This window comes from Aaosphaeria arxii (genome assembly GCF_010015735.1).
Source record: "Aaosphaeria arxii CBS 175.79 unplaced genomic scaffold BU24scaffold_2, whole genome shotgun sequence".
Lineage (NCBI taxonomy): Eukaryota > Fungi > Ascomycota > Dothideomycetes > Pleosporales > Aaosphaeria > Aaosphaeria arxii.
This window is the reverse complement of record NW_022983475.1, coordinates 3,027,597-3,045,663: the sequence shown is the minus strand read 5'-3', so window position 1 is coordinate 3,045,663 and position 18,067 is coordinate 3,027,597. Positions and strand designations below refer to the sequence as shown.

At 48.4% G+C, this 18,067-nt stretch overlaps 4 protein-coding genes across 4 annotated transcripts; 3 read left to right on the top strand and 1 right to left on the bottom strand.

Moving 5' to 3' along the window:
* Positions 1-18: 18 nt before the first annotated feature.
* Positions 19-865, bottom strand: BU24DRAFT_419197 (uncharacterized protein). Its single transcript, XM_033527158.1, has 2 exons — positions 653-865; positions 19-514 (listed from the first exon to the last, which is right to left on the bottom strand). The coding sequence occupies exons 1-2, from the start codon at positions 837-839 to the stop codon at positions 111-113; spliced, it is 591 nt and encodes a 196-aa protein (XP_033387934.1). The 5' UTR covers positions 840-865; the 3' UTR covers positions 19-110.
* Positions 866-1,912: 1,047 nt separating this feature from the next.
* Positions 1,913-3,836, top strand: BU24DRAFT_406246 (Phosphoacetylglucosamine mutase; the record flags this gene model as incomplete). The annotated part of the gene is made up of 6 exons (XM_033525753.1): positions 1,913-1,990; positions 2,049-2,062; positions 2,137-2,281; positions 2,331-2,345; positions 2,407-2,916; positions 2,973-3,836. 6 exons carry the CDS (start codon positions 1,913-1,915, stop codon positions 3,834-3,836), a joined length of 1,626 nt encoding a protein of 541 aa, XP_033387933.1.
* Positions 3,837-6,081: 2,245 nt separating this feature from the next.
* On the top strand, positions 6,082-9,029 carry BU24DRAFT_459250 (DUF221-domain-containing protein; the record flags this gene model as incomplete). Its single annotated transcript, XM_033531709.1, has 3 exons — positions 6,082-6,171; positions 6,222-8,050; positions 8,099-9,029. 3 exons carry the CDS (start codon positions 6,082-6,084, stop codon positions 9,027-9,029), a joined length of 2,850 nt encoding a protein of 949 aa, XP_033387932.1.
* An 8,076-nt stretch (positions 9,030-17,105) lies between these two features.
* BU24DRAFT_406244 (uncharacterized protein) lies at positions 17,106-17,714 on the top strand (the record flags this gene model as incomplete). The annotated part of the gene is made up of 1 exon (XM_033525752.1): positions 17,106-17,714. The coding sequence occupies one exon, from the start codon at positions 17,106-17,108 to the stop codon at positions 17,712-17,714; it is 609 nt and encodes a 202-aa protein (XP_033387931.1).
* Between the last annotated feature and the right edge of the window lie 353 nt (positions 17,715-18,067).

Here is an 18,067-nt window from a genome sequence, read left to right as displayed (position 1 = left end):
ACTGCACAAAACATCAGATTGGCAAATGGTATTTGGATATTTACACTTATTCTACAGCACCCATATCACTACAAACTCTCCCCTCCAGCAAAACCTCCCCTTCCTCCTCTTCACCTCGTCCACTCATGATTCCACCCATCCCTCGGCGGATAATCCACCTGAATCCTCGCATACTCCACCGGCACGCTCCCCCAAACCCCCTTCTTATTCATCGCACCCCTATACAACCTGCCGACCTCCTTCCCCCTCGGCCCCAGCGTCCCCGCATCCGCGCCCTGGCCTCCCCCCTCCGAACTCGCCACCCTCAACCCATTGTCGTCCAGCAGCCGCAGGTGCTCGCACGCAGCCCGCATCGACTCGTACTGCCGCTCCAGCTCCCGCTCCTCCGCCCAGCGCCGCTTGCGCAGGAACAGCAGCCACGCGCGGTGGATCGTCCAGTGGCGGAGGTATCGCGTGCGGGAGAAGTGGAGGGGGCGAGGGGTTAAAGGGTGCGAGAGGTGGTAGCGGATTGCAGCTGGAATCGAAGGTTAGCATTTGTTCACTCATACATTCATTCATTCGTTGCCGGGAAGACGGGAAGACCAATTGAGCACCCGCCCGCCGTTTAAGCTGAGCTCCAGGGGGCGAGGTGATGGGGGTGAGGGAGACGTACTGATTCGTGCATCGGTCCTGACTTTTCCTTTGTTTCGCTTCTCGAGCTTCGCGGTTGTGGAGAAGGGTGATGTTGTGCGTTGGAGGAGGGATGTGGTGGTAGGGTTTTGGAGGATGGCTTTTTGGGAGGCGAAGTTTGTTGTTGGGCGTAGGGACCGGAAGCTCGGTCGGAGGAATGAGAAGTTCATTTTGGGTGGTGGGTTGGTGGTGGAGGAGCAATTGGGGTTGAGAGGTTGGATGGTAGGTAGGTTGGACTGATGTTCAGAAATTCGTGAATGCCAAGATATCAGCAGTTTGATGGCGCACGTGACTTTGGGTGATGGGATGAGACGGGCATGACAGGGTAGTAATGCAAGGAGGGATTATCGTTGGCCTCAATTACTGGATGATAGAAAATTCAATACTGAGTCTTTGCAGTAGACGAATTGTTTTGTAAATTAATTTGTAGTTTATGTTTTGAGAAGTGCATTGATAGATTTCAAGGTTACCTCCCTCTGATGAAGTTACTGTTCTATCAATAGAGTCCAGTTTCCGATGTTGTACGAGTACCCATTCAAATGTCTAAAGAAGATGCCAAAATACGAGGTGACTTCTTGGGCTTTGTGCTTAACCGTACTCCGTACTGAATTGTAAATATACCAGATACCCAGGGTAGGCATCACTTCGGAATTTTCATTGATCTCGATTCTCCAGCACATCGTAGCTGTTTTATCTCTGCAAACGTTCGGTGGCACCACCCGCGATACGCGGCGACGCGCAGCTTCATGGATAACCAGGGAAGGTGCAGAAATCACGAACGTGGGGAAAGGCGGTCAGTATCCGCTTGGGGCAGGAACGTGCCGACGTGGTTGGTGAGATATATATGCATCTAAAAACAGGTTGAACATGTACCTTAGCTCCTCACCATTGGCGTCATTCGTGTCTTCAATTCTCATCTACTCTTCAACGAAAACAACCGTATAAAGGCATTAGTTCAAGCATCGGGTGGACCTTCAGCTCCTGTTATTTCAATCCACAGGTACGTCAATAGTGCCCTGAAAGCGGTTAAGCGCTGAGCTCAGCCCTACAAGAGAGGGGTGGTTTCAAGCTGCGGCTCTGCCTTCTGCAGCTGGGAGTATAACAACGCTCCATGTCCTAAGAGCTGGCTATTCCTCCTTCATCTTTCTTCCTCACGCTCTGCATTTCTGATCTTGTATTCTGTTCTAGCAAGCATCATCGAAGCACATCGATCATTTAGAGCCCTTCGCATTGTACATCCATCATGGCCGCCTCCATCGCTGAAGCCGCCCGCAAGCACCCTGCGCCTGAGGGCATTGTATACACCTATGGAACTGCAGGAGTAAGCACATGCACATCGTCTATTCCGAAGTTTGTTCGCTAATCTACTGTGTATCCAGTTCCGCACCAAAGCGTAAGACACCTCCCCCGCCGTCGGATATGACGTTACCCCTCCGTTGGTACCCTCCGCGATACTCACACATCCAGTGATGTGCTCGACTCCGTCCTCGCACGCGTCGGTCTTATTGCATCCCTCCGTTCCCGCGCCCTTAAAGGGAAATGGATTGGTGTCATGATCACTGCGTCCCACAACCCTCCTGAGGACAATGGTGTCAAACTTGTTGAGCCAATGGTACGTAGTCCGGAAGTTAAGGAGTAAACAATTGCTAACATTGTAGTAGGGCAACATGCTCCAGGTATGAGCGACCACTTGCACCTTTACCTTTTCGGAACCTTTATATTTACAAAGCATCATAGGAGGAGTGGGAGGTTCTGAGCACAACAATGGCAAACAAAGCCACCCCTGAGGACGTTGCCGAGTACTACAACGAGCTTGCGGCCAAGTTCAAGATCGACCTCAGCACTCCTGCACGAGTAGTAGTAGCCAGGGACACAAGGGCTTCGGGATCCCGCCTTTTGGGCTGCCTCGTCGACGGACTGAAGGCCGCTGGTGCCGAGTACAAGGACTTCGGTTTCTTCACCACTCCCCAGCTCCACTACGTCGTCCGAAGTCTCAACACAGAAGGCACAAAGGATGCATACGGCGTTCCGACGGAGAAGGGCTACTACGAGAAGTTCGGCGCCGCATTCAAGAATGCTCTCAAGGGCAAGAAGCCACAAGGCAGCTTGACTGTGGATGGTGCCAATGGTGTTGGTGGCCCGAAGCTAACCGAACTCATCAAGTACCTCCCTACTAAAGAGGAGGGTGGACTTGAGATCCATGTTGTCAATGACAATGTGATCAAGCCTGAGAGCTTGAACGTTGATGTAAGTAAATTAGTATGTTGATTGTGGGAACGGTGGACTAATGTTGGTAATCATAGTGCGGTGCAGACTACGTCAAGACAAACCAGAGAGCCCCCCCTACCTCCAAGGTTGGACCCAACGACAGATGCTGCTCTCTCGACGGTGACGCCGACCGTGTCGTCTTTTACTTCAAGGATTCTAGCAATGTCTTCCACCTGCTTGATGGAGATCGCATCGCCACCCTCGTGGCATCTTTCCTCGGCGACCTCATCCGCCAATCTGGCCTCGCTGACGCCATCACGATTGGTGTCGTTCAAACTGCGTACGCCAACGGAGCTGCTACAAACTACGTAGAGCAGACTCTCAAACTCAAGGTTGATTGCACGCCAACCGGTGTGAAGTATCTCCACCACGCAGCCGAGAAGCTCGACATCGGTGTCTACTTCGAGGCCAATGGTCACGGAACCGTGATCTTCTCTCCCGACACCTTAGACACGATCAACAAGCACGAGCCAAGATCCCCAGCACAGAAGGAGGCCCTTGACGTCCTCCGCGCCACTGTTGAGCTTATCAACCAAGCAGTTGGTGATGCTCTTTCCGACCTCCTGTTAGTCGAGGTTGTCCTCGCACACAAGAGCTGGGGAGTCGAAGAGTGGTTGGGAACGTACACTGATTTGCCCAACAAGCTCACCAAGGTCATTGTGTCAGACCGCAACATATTCAAGACGACCGACGCAGAGCGCAAGCTCGTCAAGCCGGATGGTGTACAGAAACAGATCGATGCGGAGGTACAGAAGGTCCGCCAGGGCCGTTCATTCGCCAGAGCCAGTGGTACTGAAGACGCTGTCCGTGTCTACGCGGAGGCGGCCACCAAGGCTGAGGCTGAGGACCTTGCCCGCAAGGTTGCTTCCATCGTGGAGGCTGCGGGAGCCAAAAAATGATTAAAAGTCTAGAGAAAGACGATATCACTAAAAGACATATGTAAGGCACGTTTGATGGCCGGAAGAAGCCATGATAGAAAAAAGTTTTGATTATCACCTTGCTGTTTAAATCTTTGTTGTTTTGGTGACGTTATCTTTGGTCTGTGCCATAAACAGCAGGCGCGCGCACGGGCTCCCACTCACTCACTCACTCACTCACTTACTCTAGAGTCTACAGGTCCTCTTCCTCTTCATCCTCCTCTTCGATTCCTCAACACGTGAACGCGCACCGAAATCTATTGGGGAACCAAGAACGCTACAATAGATGCATCCAAGGTAATAAGTTGTTTTCTTTCATGTTCGTTTTTGTTTCCTTTCATCTGTGGCAATGATGAAGAAGACGCGGTGTGGTTCTAATCAAAGCACCAGCCGTCTTCACAGATACTTCGTAAAGAGAACCTGGGCAACTCCTATGGTTACAGTGTGCGAAAACAACACAACCTGAGCCTTCCTGATTGTTTTTCTCCGGTTACCTTCACATGCATTCATTTAGACTCCTCGACTAACGATTACTCAGATGGCTGCGGCGAGGCCTCCTCTCCTCAGTGAGTAACTAGGGTTTTCGAGTGAAGCTTCACGTAGCGAGGCACAACAACATAAATGTGTCCCTTCCTTTGAGCGAAGATGACATGCCAGATGCTCCTCATCGAAATTCCCCGAAGCCATCATGCCCCGCGATAGGCTTTTGGTCCAGGGCGAATGTACTGTGTGACACTGCCTGCGAAAACAATTACCTAAGTCGGCTTTCAAAGTTCTGTTTGGTGCCGCATGAGCGCGTCACCAGATAGAACCTTGTATCATGCTATCCGTACTGAATACGATAGTTCACCGTCCAGCAGGCCTGCGCCTCAATAATCACGCTATCGAGGAGTCGATCGCAGGACTATCTCGGCTAGGAGACGTTGCAACCTCGTGCAGTTATTACAAGTAATTATAATGTATAAAGATTTTCTCCCAACCGACTACGGCGTATCTACATAGTATGGCTACCGTTGTATACGGAGTACCTGGTACAGCTGAACTTCTATTAAGAACTTACCACAAGTGCCTTAGCCGCTGCGTGCGAGGGCCGGCGCTTTATGAACAAATTAACTTTTGGGATACATGAAGCTGACAGTGTTTCAAGGCATCATTTTAAGAATGAGAGCGCCTCTTGTCCAATCGTCGTGCAGAAATATACCTTCTCGAATGGTGCTAATGTTTTGAATGTGGCGACTTAAACGCCTTGATCAAAGAACGAGCAGGTGGCTGACGGATCTCTCGGCCTAATGCCTGTGGCTACGAGTGCCCACGCGAGTTTTGGCTGCAAGTTTTGAGCTGGCCAAGTTGACTGTCGGCGGGGACAAGTCTGTAGTCGTATTCCAATCCGGGAGAAGATCGTGAGTTGCACCGATGCTAAGTGTTCGAGGGCTGGCATGATTCCCTCTTAAGGCAGATGATCAGCGGACGGATCGATTTGAACGTTGCGCCAAATAATGAATTGACAGCATCGAGAGTATCTAGTGTCGACTAGTATCACTCCAAAAAAAGCAGCATAACACGGGGAACATTACTTTACCGCGGTTTGCAAGCGGGCGGCAGCGTCACTAGAGGTCAAGGGCGAATGGGAGCCACATGGGCCCTGGCTCTTATTCAGTGCCGCACGGGGCGTCGTCATCGGTCCCAACGAACGGACTATCACCAGGGTGGTCGTGGTCCACAGGTCTAGATGGAACAATCCTTTTGCTTTGCCTCTGAAGAAACTCTCCATTCTCTAGTTTCTTTGTCGTTCAGTACACCCTCATTCGCACAAAGACACCTGTCCGAACATCATCTTTGTGTTTAGACTCTGATTGCGTCTTTCTTTTCGTCTTTTTCTTTTCGAGCTTTCGTGCGCATCTCTACTGATTTTTTAATACTACAGGGTTTGAGTAACCTGTCAAGAGACCGCCAGGAGCTCGACCTTACGTACCCGACACTCCTATCCCTCGTTCAGTGGAGTTTTCCTGACTTTCGTTGTACGACCTTAATTTACTAGCACTTTATCAGTAAATATCTAGGTACTCCACCTACCGCACGCTTCACGTCCAGCACACGACCCCGAACCGAGTGACCCAAAGTTCGACCCGTCGATATCCAATCTCCACACGAGCAGCGATAAGGAAAAAAAGATACTTGAGCTGTATTCGAGTGATCAGGGCATATACATACATTCTGTTTGTGCGAGATGGCTTCCAGCCGGGCGGGAGTGCTTCTCCCGCGCGATGACACGGGAAAGCAGTTTCTAGATCTGATGTCAAACCCATTCAATACTCAGGTATGTCCTGTATACCAACCCATAGGGAAATCGGTTTAACAATCGACTAGGTGACACAAGACTCAGTTGTAATCGCCATTCTCACCGCGCTCGGTATCTCGTTAGCGGTCTTCCTAGTCTTCCTTTTCCTCCGCCCTTTTAACTCGACTGTGTACGCGCCGAAGCTTCGCCATTCTGACGAGAAACGAAAGCCTCCGCCGATCGGAAAAGGCCTCTTCGCCTGGGTACCGCCTGTTTTCCACTACAATGAATCACAATACGTTGACAAGATTGGGCTCGACGCGGCCGTGTTTCTTCGTTTCGCGAGGATGTGCCGCAACATGTTCATTGTTTTGTCTGTGTTCGGCTGTGCGGTCATAATACCAGTCAACGTCACGGCTTCAAAGAGTCTCCAATCGAAATTCGAATTCAAGCGATTGGATCCATTCTTCCTCATGACGCCACAAAGTTTGTTCGGAAACAAGCTCTGGGTCATGATTTTTATCGCGTACTTGTTTACGTTTGTGGTCTGCGGCTTCCTCTGGTGGACATACCGTGCCGTCCACAGATTAAGAAGAAATTACCTGGAGAGCCCAGAATACCAGAACAGTTTGCATTCGAGGACCCTGATGATTACCGATATCAAGAGAAGTCAAAGAAGTGATCACGGCATCATTGAGATAACGGACAGCCTTCGGACGACTCCAGAGGTACCCCGCGCTTCCATCGGCCGAAACGTCAAGGATCTTCCCGATCTCATCGAGGAACACAAGGAAGCGGTCATAGAACTGGAGGGTGTGCTTTCGAAATATTTGAAGAGGCCTGATCGATTGCCCCCGTCGCGACCCATGTGCAAACCGTCGAAGAAGGATCCTGAGTATCTCGGCGTCAAGACTAAGGTCGATGCCATCGATTATCTCACTGCGAGAATTCAGGGTCTTGAGGCCCAAATCAAAGCAGTCCGTGAGACTGTAGATAAGCGTGACGCTATGCCTTACGGCTTTGCTAGCTATGAGACGCTCGAGTCTGCCCACAGTGTTGCTTTTGCTGCAAGAGGCAAGCACCCATTGGGAACCACAGTGCAATTGGCGCCTCGTCCTTCGAATATCATCTGGAAGAATCTACCTTTGGATCCCAAGACTCGACGCTGGAGGCATATCACGACCCAATTTTGGATTACCCTTTTGACTATGCTTTACTTCATTCCTAATGCCATGATTGCCATCTTTCTAGCTAAGCTCGACAACATAGCCACTCTCGCACCGTCATTCCGCGTCACCATGCAGGAGAGTCCAAAATTCTGGGCTTTGGTACAGGGTATTGCTGCTCCTGCCCTCACCTCGCTGTTCTATTACTTCCTGCCCATCATTTTCCGTCGACTGTCGATCAAGTCTGGAGATTTGACGAAGACTTCACGAGAGAGACACGTTATTCACCAACTCTACGCCTTCTTCGTCTTTAACAATCTGTTTGTCTTCTCCCTGCTCGGAGCGGTCTTCAGCTTCGTCATTCAAGTCGTCGCACAATCGAAAGATAAAAACAAAAGCTTTTTGGTTGTTGTCAGGGAAGCAAAGCCGTTCCAGATGATTGTTATGACATTGAGCGAATTCTCGCCCTACTGGGTGACTTGGCTCGCGCAGCGCAATCTGGGTGCCGCTATTGATCTCTCGCAAGCTGTCAATCTTGCGTGGGGCTCTTTCTCTCGTAAATTTCTCAACCCTACGCCAAGAGAACTCATCCAAAGGACCGCTCCTCCGCCGTTTGATTATGCCTCATACTACAATTACTTCTTGTTCTACTCCACGGTGGCTCTGTGTTTCGCCACTTTGCAGCCACTTACATTGGTAGTTACCGCGGTCTACTTCACCATCGACGCCTCCATGAAGAAGTACCTTTTGCTGTGAGTAGTTGCCGTTGCTCTTCGAGATATCTGCTGACCAAACCTTAGTTATGTATTCGCCACTAAAAACGAATCTGGCGGTCAATTCTGGCGTGTTCTCTTCAATCGTTTATTGGTGGCATCATTTCTGTCCAACGTCATCGTCGCACTGACGGTGTACGTTCGTACAGATAATTATCCCTACAGATGGCACATGATTGGTGCGATGGTGCCTCTAGCCGTCATACTCATTGGCTTCAAACTCTACTGCAGGCATACGTTTGATGCCTCGATGAGGTACTACACCAAGGGCGAAAGCCCCAAGGGAGCAGAAGCACCTGCACCCATTGACAAAGAAGCGCGCAGGCGTGACAGAGTTGCTGTCCGCTTTGGAAATCCGGCGCTCTACCAAAAGCTAATTGTGCCCATGGTCCACGAAAAGAGCAAACACCTACTGGCCGAGATTTACAAAGGCCGGTTGGACGGCGACATCGGAGGCTCCGGAGGATACAGCGATGTATATGCGATGAAACGCATGAGCAAAGACCAACCTGGCAAGGTCGCTGCTCCCACAGGACCATTCGAGTTTGTCTCCGAGGATAATATGGACTATGAGAACTTCAAGAACCGACCAGAATTTGCCGAGCACGGTGGCGACGCCGCGAGCATTTCAAGACCCGACACACCAGCGTCGATGTTCGGACAGGACCGCGGTCGATCACAGTCGAGAGATTCAGAGCGCGCACTTATGGGTGGTGAAGAAACTGGTGTCACGTATCCAGCAGGGTACCACTCGACGCCAAGTGCATTGAGGGAATACAGCCCAAGTCCGGACCGCGGCACGAGGACCATGGACAGCACTTCAAGCCAACCATATCAGATCCGCGACGACAGAAGATTACTGGGCGGGGCAGCGCCGATGGGCTCACACAGCCCTGCTACATATACCCCCTACAGCCCCGAACAACAAGACGGAAGGACAGACTACTTTAGGAGATGATATACGAGTTTCTTTTGTCGAGCACGTCCAACATTCGGACCAGGCTACGGAAGTGTTTTGTGTTTTCTTATTCCAGACTATTATTGTCTTTAGCATCAGCATTTGTACGAAAGAGAGAGAGAAGCCTTGCATGTAGAGCAGCATTCCGCATGGGAACCCCACCCCTGAGCGTTCGTAGATTGCACAGAGCATGATAGCACATTTCATCTAGCACGGGGGAAACGAGTCGAAAGAGCTTCGAACTCGTACCCTGGGGAGTACTTTAATTCGTTCATTACCCATCCATCCATCACACTTCACATACTGTGCCATCAATTAACTGAAAAGTGAAATGTTTACCACATGTCCCACGTGCCACGTGTGTGTCGTTCGTCAGTGCAATCGTCAATCACCGAATGCGTTTGCGGAGACGGTCATATGCACGTTCCCGTCTCATCTCAACTCTACCAGAGGACGGTGTATATAAACACCCTCCCCGGCGAGCATCGAGCAACTCTCCTTTCCTCACACTCAACATTCAAAAAATATCAACTTTCCAACGAAAAACCCATGATTTGTCGAGGCATGTTCCTCTCGGTGTTGGAAACGACCAAAATCTCAAAGGGAGCAATGTTCCAGCAAACAATACCGACAGATAAAGATATGTTCCTCTCGGTGTTGGAAATGTCAAAATCTCAAGGCAAACCAATGTTCCGACAAAAAGCCAAAGTATCACTCGATGGTGTTCCTCTCGCTCTCGGAAATGCCAAAAGTCTCAGGCGACCAAGATCCCTGCGTATGGTCTTCTCGCTCTCGAAAACTCACACCTTCCACTATGGGGAGAGAGAATTTGCCACTGCTCTGAACAAAAAGCGTTAAGACCCCCTATGATGTGGGCTTGTTTCCCGGGGTTCCGATGCGACGCAGTCACTGCGAAGACAGCCGTCGAAAAAAAGCACATTGACCATATGAATGGGCTGGTCTTCCAAAATTCTCTTTATGTCCGTATATGGAGGGACGAGAGAGAGACCAAAAATCATTGAATTGGAGCCATATGTGTCCGTTCAAAAAGCAAAACGAAACCCCATGGGGTTCTTCACAGACGACAGGAGATTCTTGTATGGAGTGCCTCCCCTTCCGCCCTCCTGACCAGATCCGCGTCCAAGTCGATGTACTTCACTATCATGGAGGACTCGCGGACGAAAAGGACATTCGTGACTGTCCGATGTCTTTGTGGACTCCGTGCCTCCTTTCCTTTTTCTCGAAGGAAAAACGCAGTCCATTCGACCCAATGGAAGAAACTGAACTGTTTCCTTCGAATGAGAAGTCCAACGGGACTCTTCGTCAAGAAATTCCAAAGCTGAACAGAATCATGTGTGGTGCCGTGCGAAACCCGCGTTTACTCACTGGAAATGGCAAATTTCCCTGTCCATGTCGCGTTCGATTGGATCCCGGTATCGCCATTCACCACATACTTCGCGATGCTCTGCCGCGGAACGTTGAGGTACATCAACCTTCGACTGGACGTTCAAAATGGTGGAAGGAGAGCGAGAGTGCCTTTCAAAGAAGATACATAAAGCATACCATATGTGCTGTGGGAGTCGGGAGGAAAGAAGAAGGGGTGACTCTCATGAGAGTCCTGGAAAGTGACGAGAAATGTGGAGGTTGTGGTATGGCATCACATCACATTGACACATGTGTCACACATACTACATGTGGAAAGAGGGAGAGGATCTTTCAAAAACAACATATACCGCAGGTACATGTGCGGTGGAAGTCGGGAACAATGGCTTAACGGCGCAATTATGAGAATCCCGTGCGAAGGATAACAAAGAGCGAGGAGGAGTTTGGAATGTGGATGTGCGAGACGAAACATATACATCGCATGTACAATGGGGCACCACTATATCATGTGAACTTGAAGATGCGGTGTTGGAACGATGAGAATCTCGTTCTATGGGGCTGGTTGGTCGGAAGCCTACATACATCTTCAATATGAAGCCCGGAAAAGGAATGCACTGACAAAAACAAACATGCCTGATTCCTATGCGCTTGGTTCGCGCTGTGCTCCGTTTCACATATTCAACTTCGGTGACGCCATGTTCTACACTCAGATGTCAAGTCGCATAATGACTGTTTCTCGTCGGCGAGAGTTATCAGGAGGTTTTTGGAAATTGCAGAACAAGCTATCAGAAAAAGACAACATATTTTTTTCGATGTGGCCGGGCCGCCTCCTGGTCCTTTCAAATGAATCGCTTCCGGAATTGCATGGATCTGCTTTCAAATGAGAAATTTGAACGATCGATGAGATCGTTCTTGGAAATCGCGGAAAAGGCCGCCTATGGCTTTCAGGAAGAACCATGGAACCAGAGAAGAAATACGAAAGGCAAAAGAACGTGCAGAGACTCGAGCCTCGTGGTATCCATGATGTTCATGCGTGGAGATGGGGGGCTTCTTTCTAGGCTCATACATCTTTAACATGACGAATGTCGGCGATCTCGGAGACCTTGGTGAGCACCGAATGTTAGTGAACTCGAAGGTATCAATCAAATCAAACATGTTGGAGATATTTGAATACAACGACAGTGTCTTGAATGTTGGTGGTCCCGAAAAACATGCAGATGACGCAGACGATAAAGATTTTGAAAATGTGCAACATGGAGAAACTGGAGGTTCTCTCGTAGCATGTGTCCGAAGCTCATCAATATTCAACCTGAAAGAGTTATATGAGCGAGACGACGCCTGATTCTTTGCAAGGAGAGGAGAAACACTACACACTATCTAAGTTCTTGATGATCAATACGATACCCTCCTGGGAAATGCTGCGTCCGCTTCCTATGACGAAAATACCACTTCACGAGGTACATGTCATAATCTATCATCTGCCCGGTCTCTCTTGGACATGCTCACGACGCGGCAACATTTCTGGCAGAAACTATTTTATGATGATGTTCAAAGGAATGCTCGCGAATCAGTTTGGCATCCAACACATAACGTATCCGGTCCGAGGCTCGACTGATTCAAGCTCATATGGCGTTTCTAAATGAGAGCGGTGGAGGCAGCTCGGCGACAACAAGGTTTAAGGAAACGACTAAGTTCGCCTTGATCAAGGGTTTGGATTTCAACATCATGGTTATGAAACTATGCCTTTAGACTGAGTGCATGCTCTGGGTTGTGTCTATCATTTTTACTCTGTCCGGGAAAGAATTGTTCAAAGGCCATGTTATAACAGACATTTAAAGCACACAGATGCCATGTCTCGTCTTGGGCATGGTCAGTACACTGTCAAGCTACTTCATGAGGCTCCGTCTCTATCTCGTGGCCAAGGTACCATATGTCGTTTCCTTCGCAGTAGCTGCGAACAGCTAGGACATACCAAATCATTTTCCGAGAAGATCTTCAAGAGTTTTTGACCTGACACCAAGAAAAACGCTATTGCTGTCCCTCTGTGTTTATTGGCGATATAACTCACACAAATCTGCTACAATATGGACCAAAGACTGCCCCTCATTCCAACCAAGTCCAATAGACCGCCATGGTCTGCTCCGGCTCCCAAGTTTCTACAACAACTAAATTATTCATGGCGATATAAACCGATACTTTGGGGCCTCTTACGATAAATCAGCCAAGGAAAGGCAAATGTCTCGTATGTTTACTTATCTTTCAATAGAAAGTCCAGAGACGTGAACATATGTTCGCTGTAGTCATCACGATGCCTACATCCAACTATTCCACTCAACGATGTCACCTCCGCAGCTTGAGATAGCTATTCTACATGCCTTTGACGCCCTGTAAAATCTGCAGGACCCTTTTTCGGCTTCTGGGCGCCACTCTCCTTGTAGGGTCGTTAAGCAAGAGATCTCCGAATATGTATATACCGGAACTAAACCTTTTCTCTCTTCGAAAAGAGAAAATGTCCGCAATGATGGTGATATGTTCGGTTTCAATCCTAGCTCCTTATGACCGTCGGAAGCCCTGCCTTCTGACACTGATAATGACACGACAAGACCTATGAAACAAATCCTTGATGGTAATTTCGTCCTATGGAATCATAGATAGCATCCGACGCCATGTCGGAAACTGCCAGATAGGTCTTCGAAACCTGTACACAGCATCATATGGGACTGCCAGAATTGCTATGAGAAAATCATCATGCGATTCGAGACTATGTGGAGTGTTGGCTCTAGAAAACAGATTGACGGCGCTCTTGAATGTGTGCAGATGACGTTGTGCAAGAACTAGAGGAACTCCATTCCAGGACATGGTGAATCGCCTGACTGTGGTCTAAATAATGTCTGAGGCTCGTAAATGTGGCTTATGAAACGAAACAAATACTACTCAATGAGTGGTGTGGCCTCTAAAAGTACAAACAGTCTCGTTACACCATGGATATTGTGTCTTAAACCGGACTGAGAAAAGATTACAAGCTACGCAAAGTACAACTCAATTAGAGATCTCATCTTTCAATGAGATTGTTGTTGCGGGCGAGATCTAGCACATAATGACATGGACACCGCAACAGGAGACAAGTAGCTCTATTCTCCTTTGACAGGTGCTATCGATATCACAGCACCGAAAAGACGCGGATCTCAGTTCCATGGGACAATTGCCAGGCAAATGAGGGATCGATGTTGCGGTAGAAGAATGAGCTTTGAAATAAGAAGAAACACACACTGGGCATGGGCAAAAGGAGCTGAGATCGAAAGAGCTCAAAAAAGCGAATGCGAATTCGCATCCATTCAGCAAAACCTAAGACAAATCCACAAGATACTAGTTACATGGGGAAAATGAAGCCTGTTCAATGCATCACAAGAGCGCTCTGGGGTCCATTTTTCATTGAGTCTATACCGGAATGGCCTGTCTCGGCCAAAACGCGAGATATCTCATGACAGATTCACTCGGTGTGAGACCCATGTGCGGACTGCCAGATGAATACACCCTGAATCGACCCTATGAACTCTTCTGATTCAAGATCCTATCCAAACAAATGATGACTTCAAGAGCAATGGTACTTTGCAACAGCTGCGACGCATTTCAATGTCTGGGAGACGACCACACAAATATGAAAAGACAATCCGATCTTCGTCATGTTCAATTCGAAAATCTCGCAAGCCATCAAATGGCCCGAACGAAGTGCGGAGACAAGAAAGGAACAGCAACACCAACATACAACAATGTGCTGCCGCCTGTTTCGCCCCGTACATGTACCAGAAATCACATATTGATATTCCTATCCTTGCGCTCTAAGCCACAGGAACAGCCAGCAATCCGTAGGGAGACAAGAAACAAACATCTACAACAATATACAAGGATGTGCTGCGGTTCCTTGTGTCTCCGAATCTATTGTAGAACCGACTTAGGCGTCTTTTATGATCGATTCTGAAAATCCGACAAAGCATTCAAACAATGGATAGATGCGTGGAGACAACAGACATATGATCGGTCAGGATTGTGCCGCGGCCCTTTGCGTCCCTAGACATAGTCCAGAGACAAGGGCTTTGAAGTACTGGCACGCGTGTAAAATGTTGAAGAACAGATCATGAAAGAAACAAATCATGAGTGCTGCATGTCCCTCCTGCTCTGCCTTCTTAACCCAGAAATTCAAGTTGCGACTCAGCTCGTATACATGTTGACCAAAAACCCTACCAGCATCAAAAGCACCGCTGGACCGAGTGATGAACAAACAATTACGCCCAAACGCCCACATGGAAACCGTCCTTTTCCTCAACCTAGACTCCTCAAATATTATCAAGCTGGTGTACGTGTTGATTGGAAAGCTGCAATCAACGACAACATTGAGTCGATCCAAAAACTTAGAGCAAGGGCTTTATGTATGTCTGGAACCTCGCAATCAACCAACCAAATGTTGGATCTGGAAAACATAATGTCAATCACGTTCTAATGATATGTAAAAATGTTCGCGCCTCGATCGAATGTTTCCGATCATTTAGAACAGTCAACGTAATGAATTGAGTGTCTATCGTGGAGCACACCCTCAAACCTCAATTCGACGTCTTCATGGTCTCTGGATCTTTCCCGCCCGAAAAAAAAATTCTTGGGATGAGCCATGTGGTCAGTGGCCTTTTTTGGTGGGGGGAGATTCCATATGTCCGACAATCTATGGTGCTGTGCCGCGTCGATAAACAATACACCCGATCGAAAAAGACGAAAGACAAACCCTATGAGTTCTTCCAATAGGACACAAAAAATACATCTTGGTCCCTGAGAAACGGCACATCGTCAGTCACGAAACGAATATGTCTCCATCAACCTTCAACACTACAGAGATGGTGCAAATGTTTCCTTTCCTGCGGGTGGTTCGATACAGGCAGGTGGTTCGGTTTTTAAGCACACAAAATACCAGACCATGAGTGTCCAACTGATGACTCGAATGCTTCGAATGTCGCGTCCGAGCGAGTAATTCCTGTTTTCGAGAATAGTCTACATCTACTCCCCATGGAGAACAAGCGACTCGTTCGCCCCCTAAAACGTCGCAAGGCAAAAAATATCGAAACTGATCTTCAGCGACAAAAATGTCTCGACCCTTTCCCCTTTGGCATCTTTCTCCGATGGTTTGAAAAGCATCATTCGTCAAATTTGATGTCCAAAATCTATATGCATGCCGCTTTGCGAGCTTCGGCAGAAAACTGCAATGGTCTTGGAGACGCGGTTAAGCCACCGCAATGGCAAGAATTGTTCATGTCATGAAACACATCACGAGCTCGACATCTTCAAAACATGTACTGACTGTGTGCATACATGGAGTATCGTGCCGCGCTAACATTCACATGCTGTCGCACATGTCTAAAATGATAAAACGGCTTAGGACATGCCTTCTGTTCGAGCCCTCTCTTTCTTTAGCAACAATCCCGCAGACGCGGAAAAGACACTGCGATGTGGAGAATCGTTCGCGTCCTGGAAAAATCACAATTTAAGCATCCTGCAATATGTACTGTGTAAAAGCGTATAGTTGCATCCTGCGCTGTAAAGAGAGGGAAAGGTTTCGCAATGTTAAATACAAGTCCGAAATAGCTGTACAGCTTACGACATGTCCTCTCCGAGCCCTCTCCCTCTTTAGACACAATCTCAGAAACCACAACGAGCTTCGGAAAGAGATAGAATGGAAAGTGGGGACTCGTTCATGTCCAAAAAGTACCACAAGCTCGACATATTCGAAACATGTACTTGCTGTGTACATACATATGGTGTTGTGTCTCGCTGGCCTAACAATAAACGGTCGGCGAGTTGTCATGTCCGAATTTTTCGCTTGTTTGCGATGTCCTCTGTCTGAGCCCTCATCTCTCTTCAGGAATAATTCTAAAGCTACCAAAATTCTGTCTATGGGAAGAAGACCGTGAGCGACACATTCACATCTAGCTACGACAACACAACGCACCCCTACTATGGAAGATGTTGATCATAGAGTATGGTTCTCATGATGTCGTGTTGGTGCTGGAAAGCAAAGCAAAGCAAAAACAAAAGTCCAAGCTAGAGTGATTGAATGTCCGCAGTGTTCGCGTGCTGCTGCTTCGAAAAGACGACCTATCCAAGTCATATGTCCAAAATTGAGAGAGTACTGCCGGCTATGCCCTCCGTTCGAGCTGCTCCCTCTTCAGCAACACTTCCTAACAAAGAAACTAACCTCGTGGCTTATGGGAAGAAGGCCGTGAGCGACTCATCCACATCTCAAAGCCGCCACCACAAGTAAAATATTCACGAGTTTAACCTTCACATGTCGTGTCGTGTCGTGCTGCAAAGCAAAGCAACCAAAAAGTTCAAGCTAGAGTAATCGAATGTCCGGAAGTGTTGCGCCGCGCTGGTTCAAAGAGGCCGATCCTCCATTTACATGTACGAAGTGCTTCGAATGCTGCGTTCCGTCCGATCGAGATATGTCTTCTTCTATGACGAGAACGGGAATCACACTAATATGTAACTCTGCCATGGCGAGTAAGCGACCTTGTTCGCATCTCAAAAACACCACAGGCTCAACATCTTCAAAATGTGTGTTTCGTGCTTTCATGTGTTGTCGTGCGGTCCTGGTTCAAAAATGCAGCTTCAGATAGACCGATGTCCAAAATTATCCAAGTTCTCCCAACCATGCCCCCCGTTCGAGCCCTCTCCCTCTTCTATAGCAACATCAGAAAACATACTATACCCTGGGTATGGGACGAAGACCACAAGCAGCCCCCCTATGTCCCGAAACAATCACAAGCTCAACATCTTACAACAACCTCTTCGTGCACTGGTATGTCGTCGTGCGGCACTGGTTCAAAATTCAGTCTTGTCTACGCCAATGTCCAAAATTGGCTCAAATACTTCAAACATTCCCTCCGAGCGAGATCTCCCCTTGACTCGGTGGCAGTATTAGAAATACGAATACTTCGTAGACATGGGAAGAAGACTGTGACAAACTCATTCATTTCCTTAGTAACCCCACATGCTCGAAATCGTACAACCAGCATTGCCTATGTCGACATGTCGTCTGTCCCGCGCTGGTTCGAAAAAGAGAGTAATACTACGCCAATGTCCAAAGTGTACGAGAACTTCTGGCTATGCCCTCTGTTCGAGACTTCTCCCTCCTCCCTCTTCCGTCTCAATCTCGAAAACAACTTCAATTTAGAAAGGCGGATGAGGAGTGAGCGACCTTGTTCACATCCCAAAACCACCACTACAATGCAAGGGAGAGAACAACAAATCCAAACCTAACCAACAAAGCAATGTTAAATTTCTCACATGATGTTTTTGCCTCGCTGGTTCCGAAAAGGCTGTTATGTCCTAATGCCATGCCACCAGAGAAAAAATGGCTGCTCTTGTGTAATGACCCTCACGCGCGCCACGAGCAAAGGGACAAGTCAGACGGTCGACAAAAAGCTTTACTCCACAGTTGAAATGCCGCACACATCCGTTAAATGCTGCGTTCCCTCCGTTCGAGCCCTCTCCGCCGTCTCAATCTCGAAAACATGTTCACTCCGGAATGCATGGTGGCGAGTGAGTGCCTTTGTTCGCATCCTAAGAACACGATCTCCTAGATTCATGGTGTCGTGCCTCGCCCGTTTGAA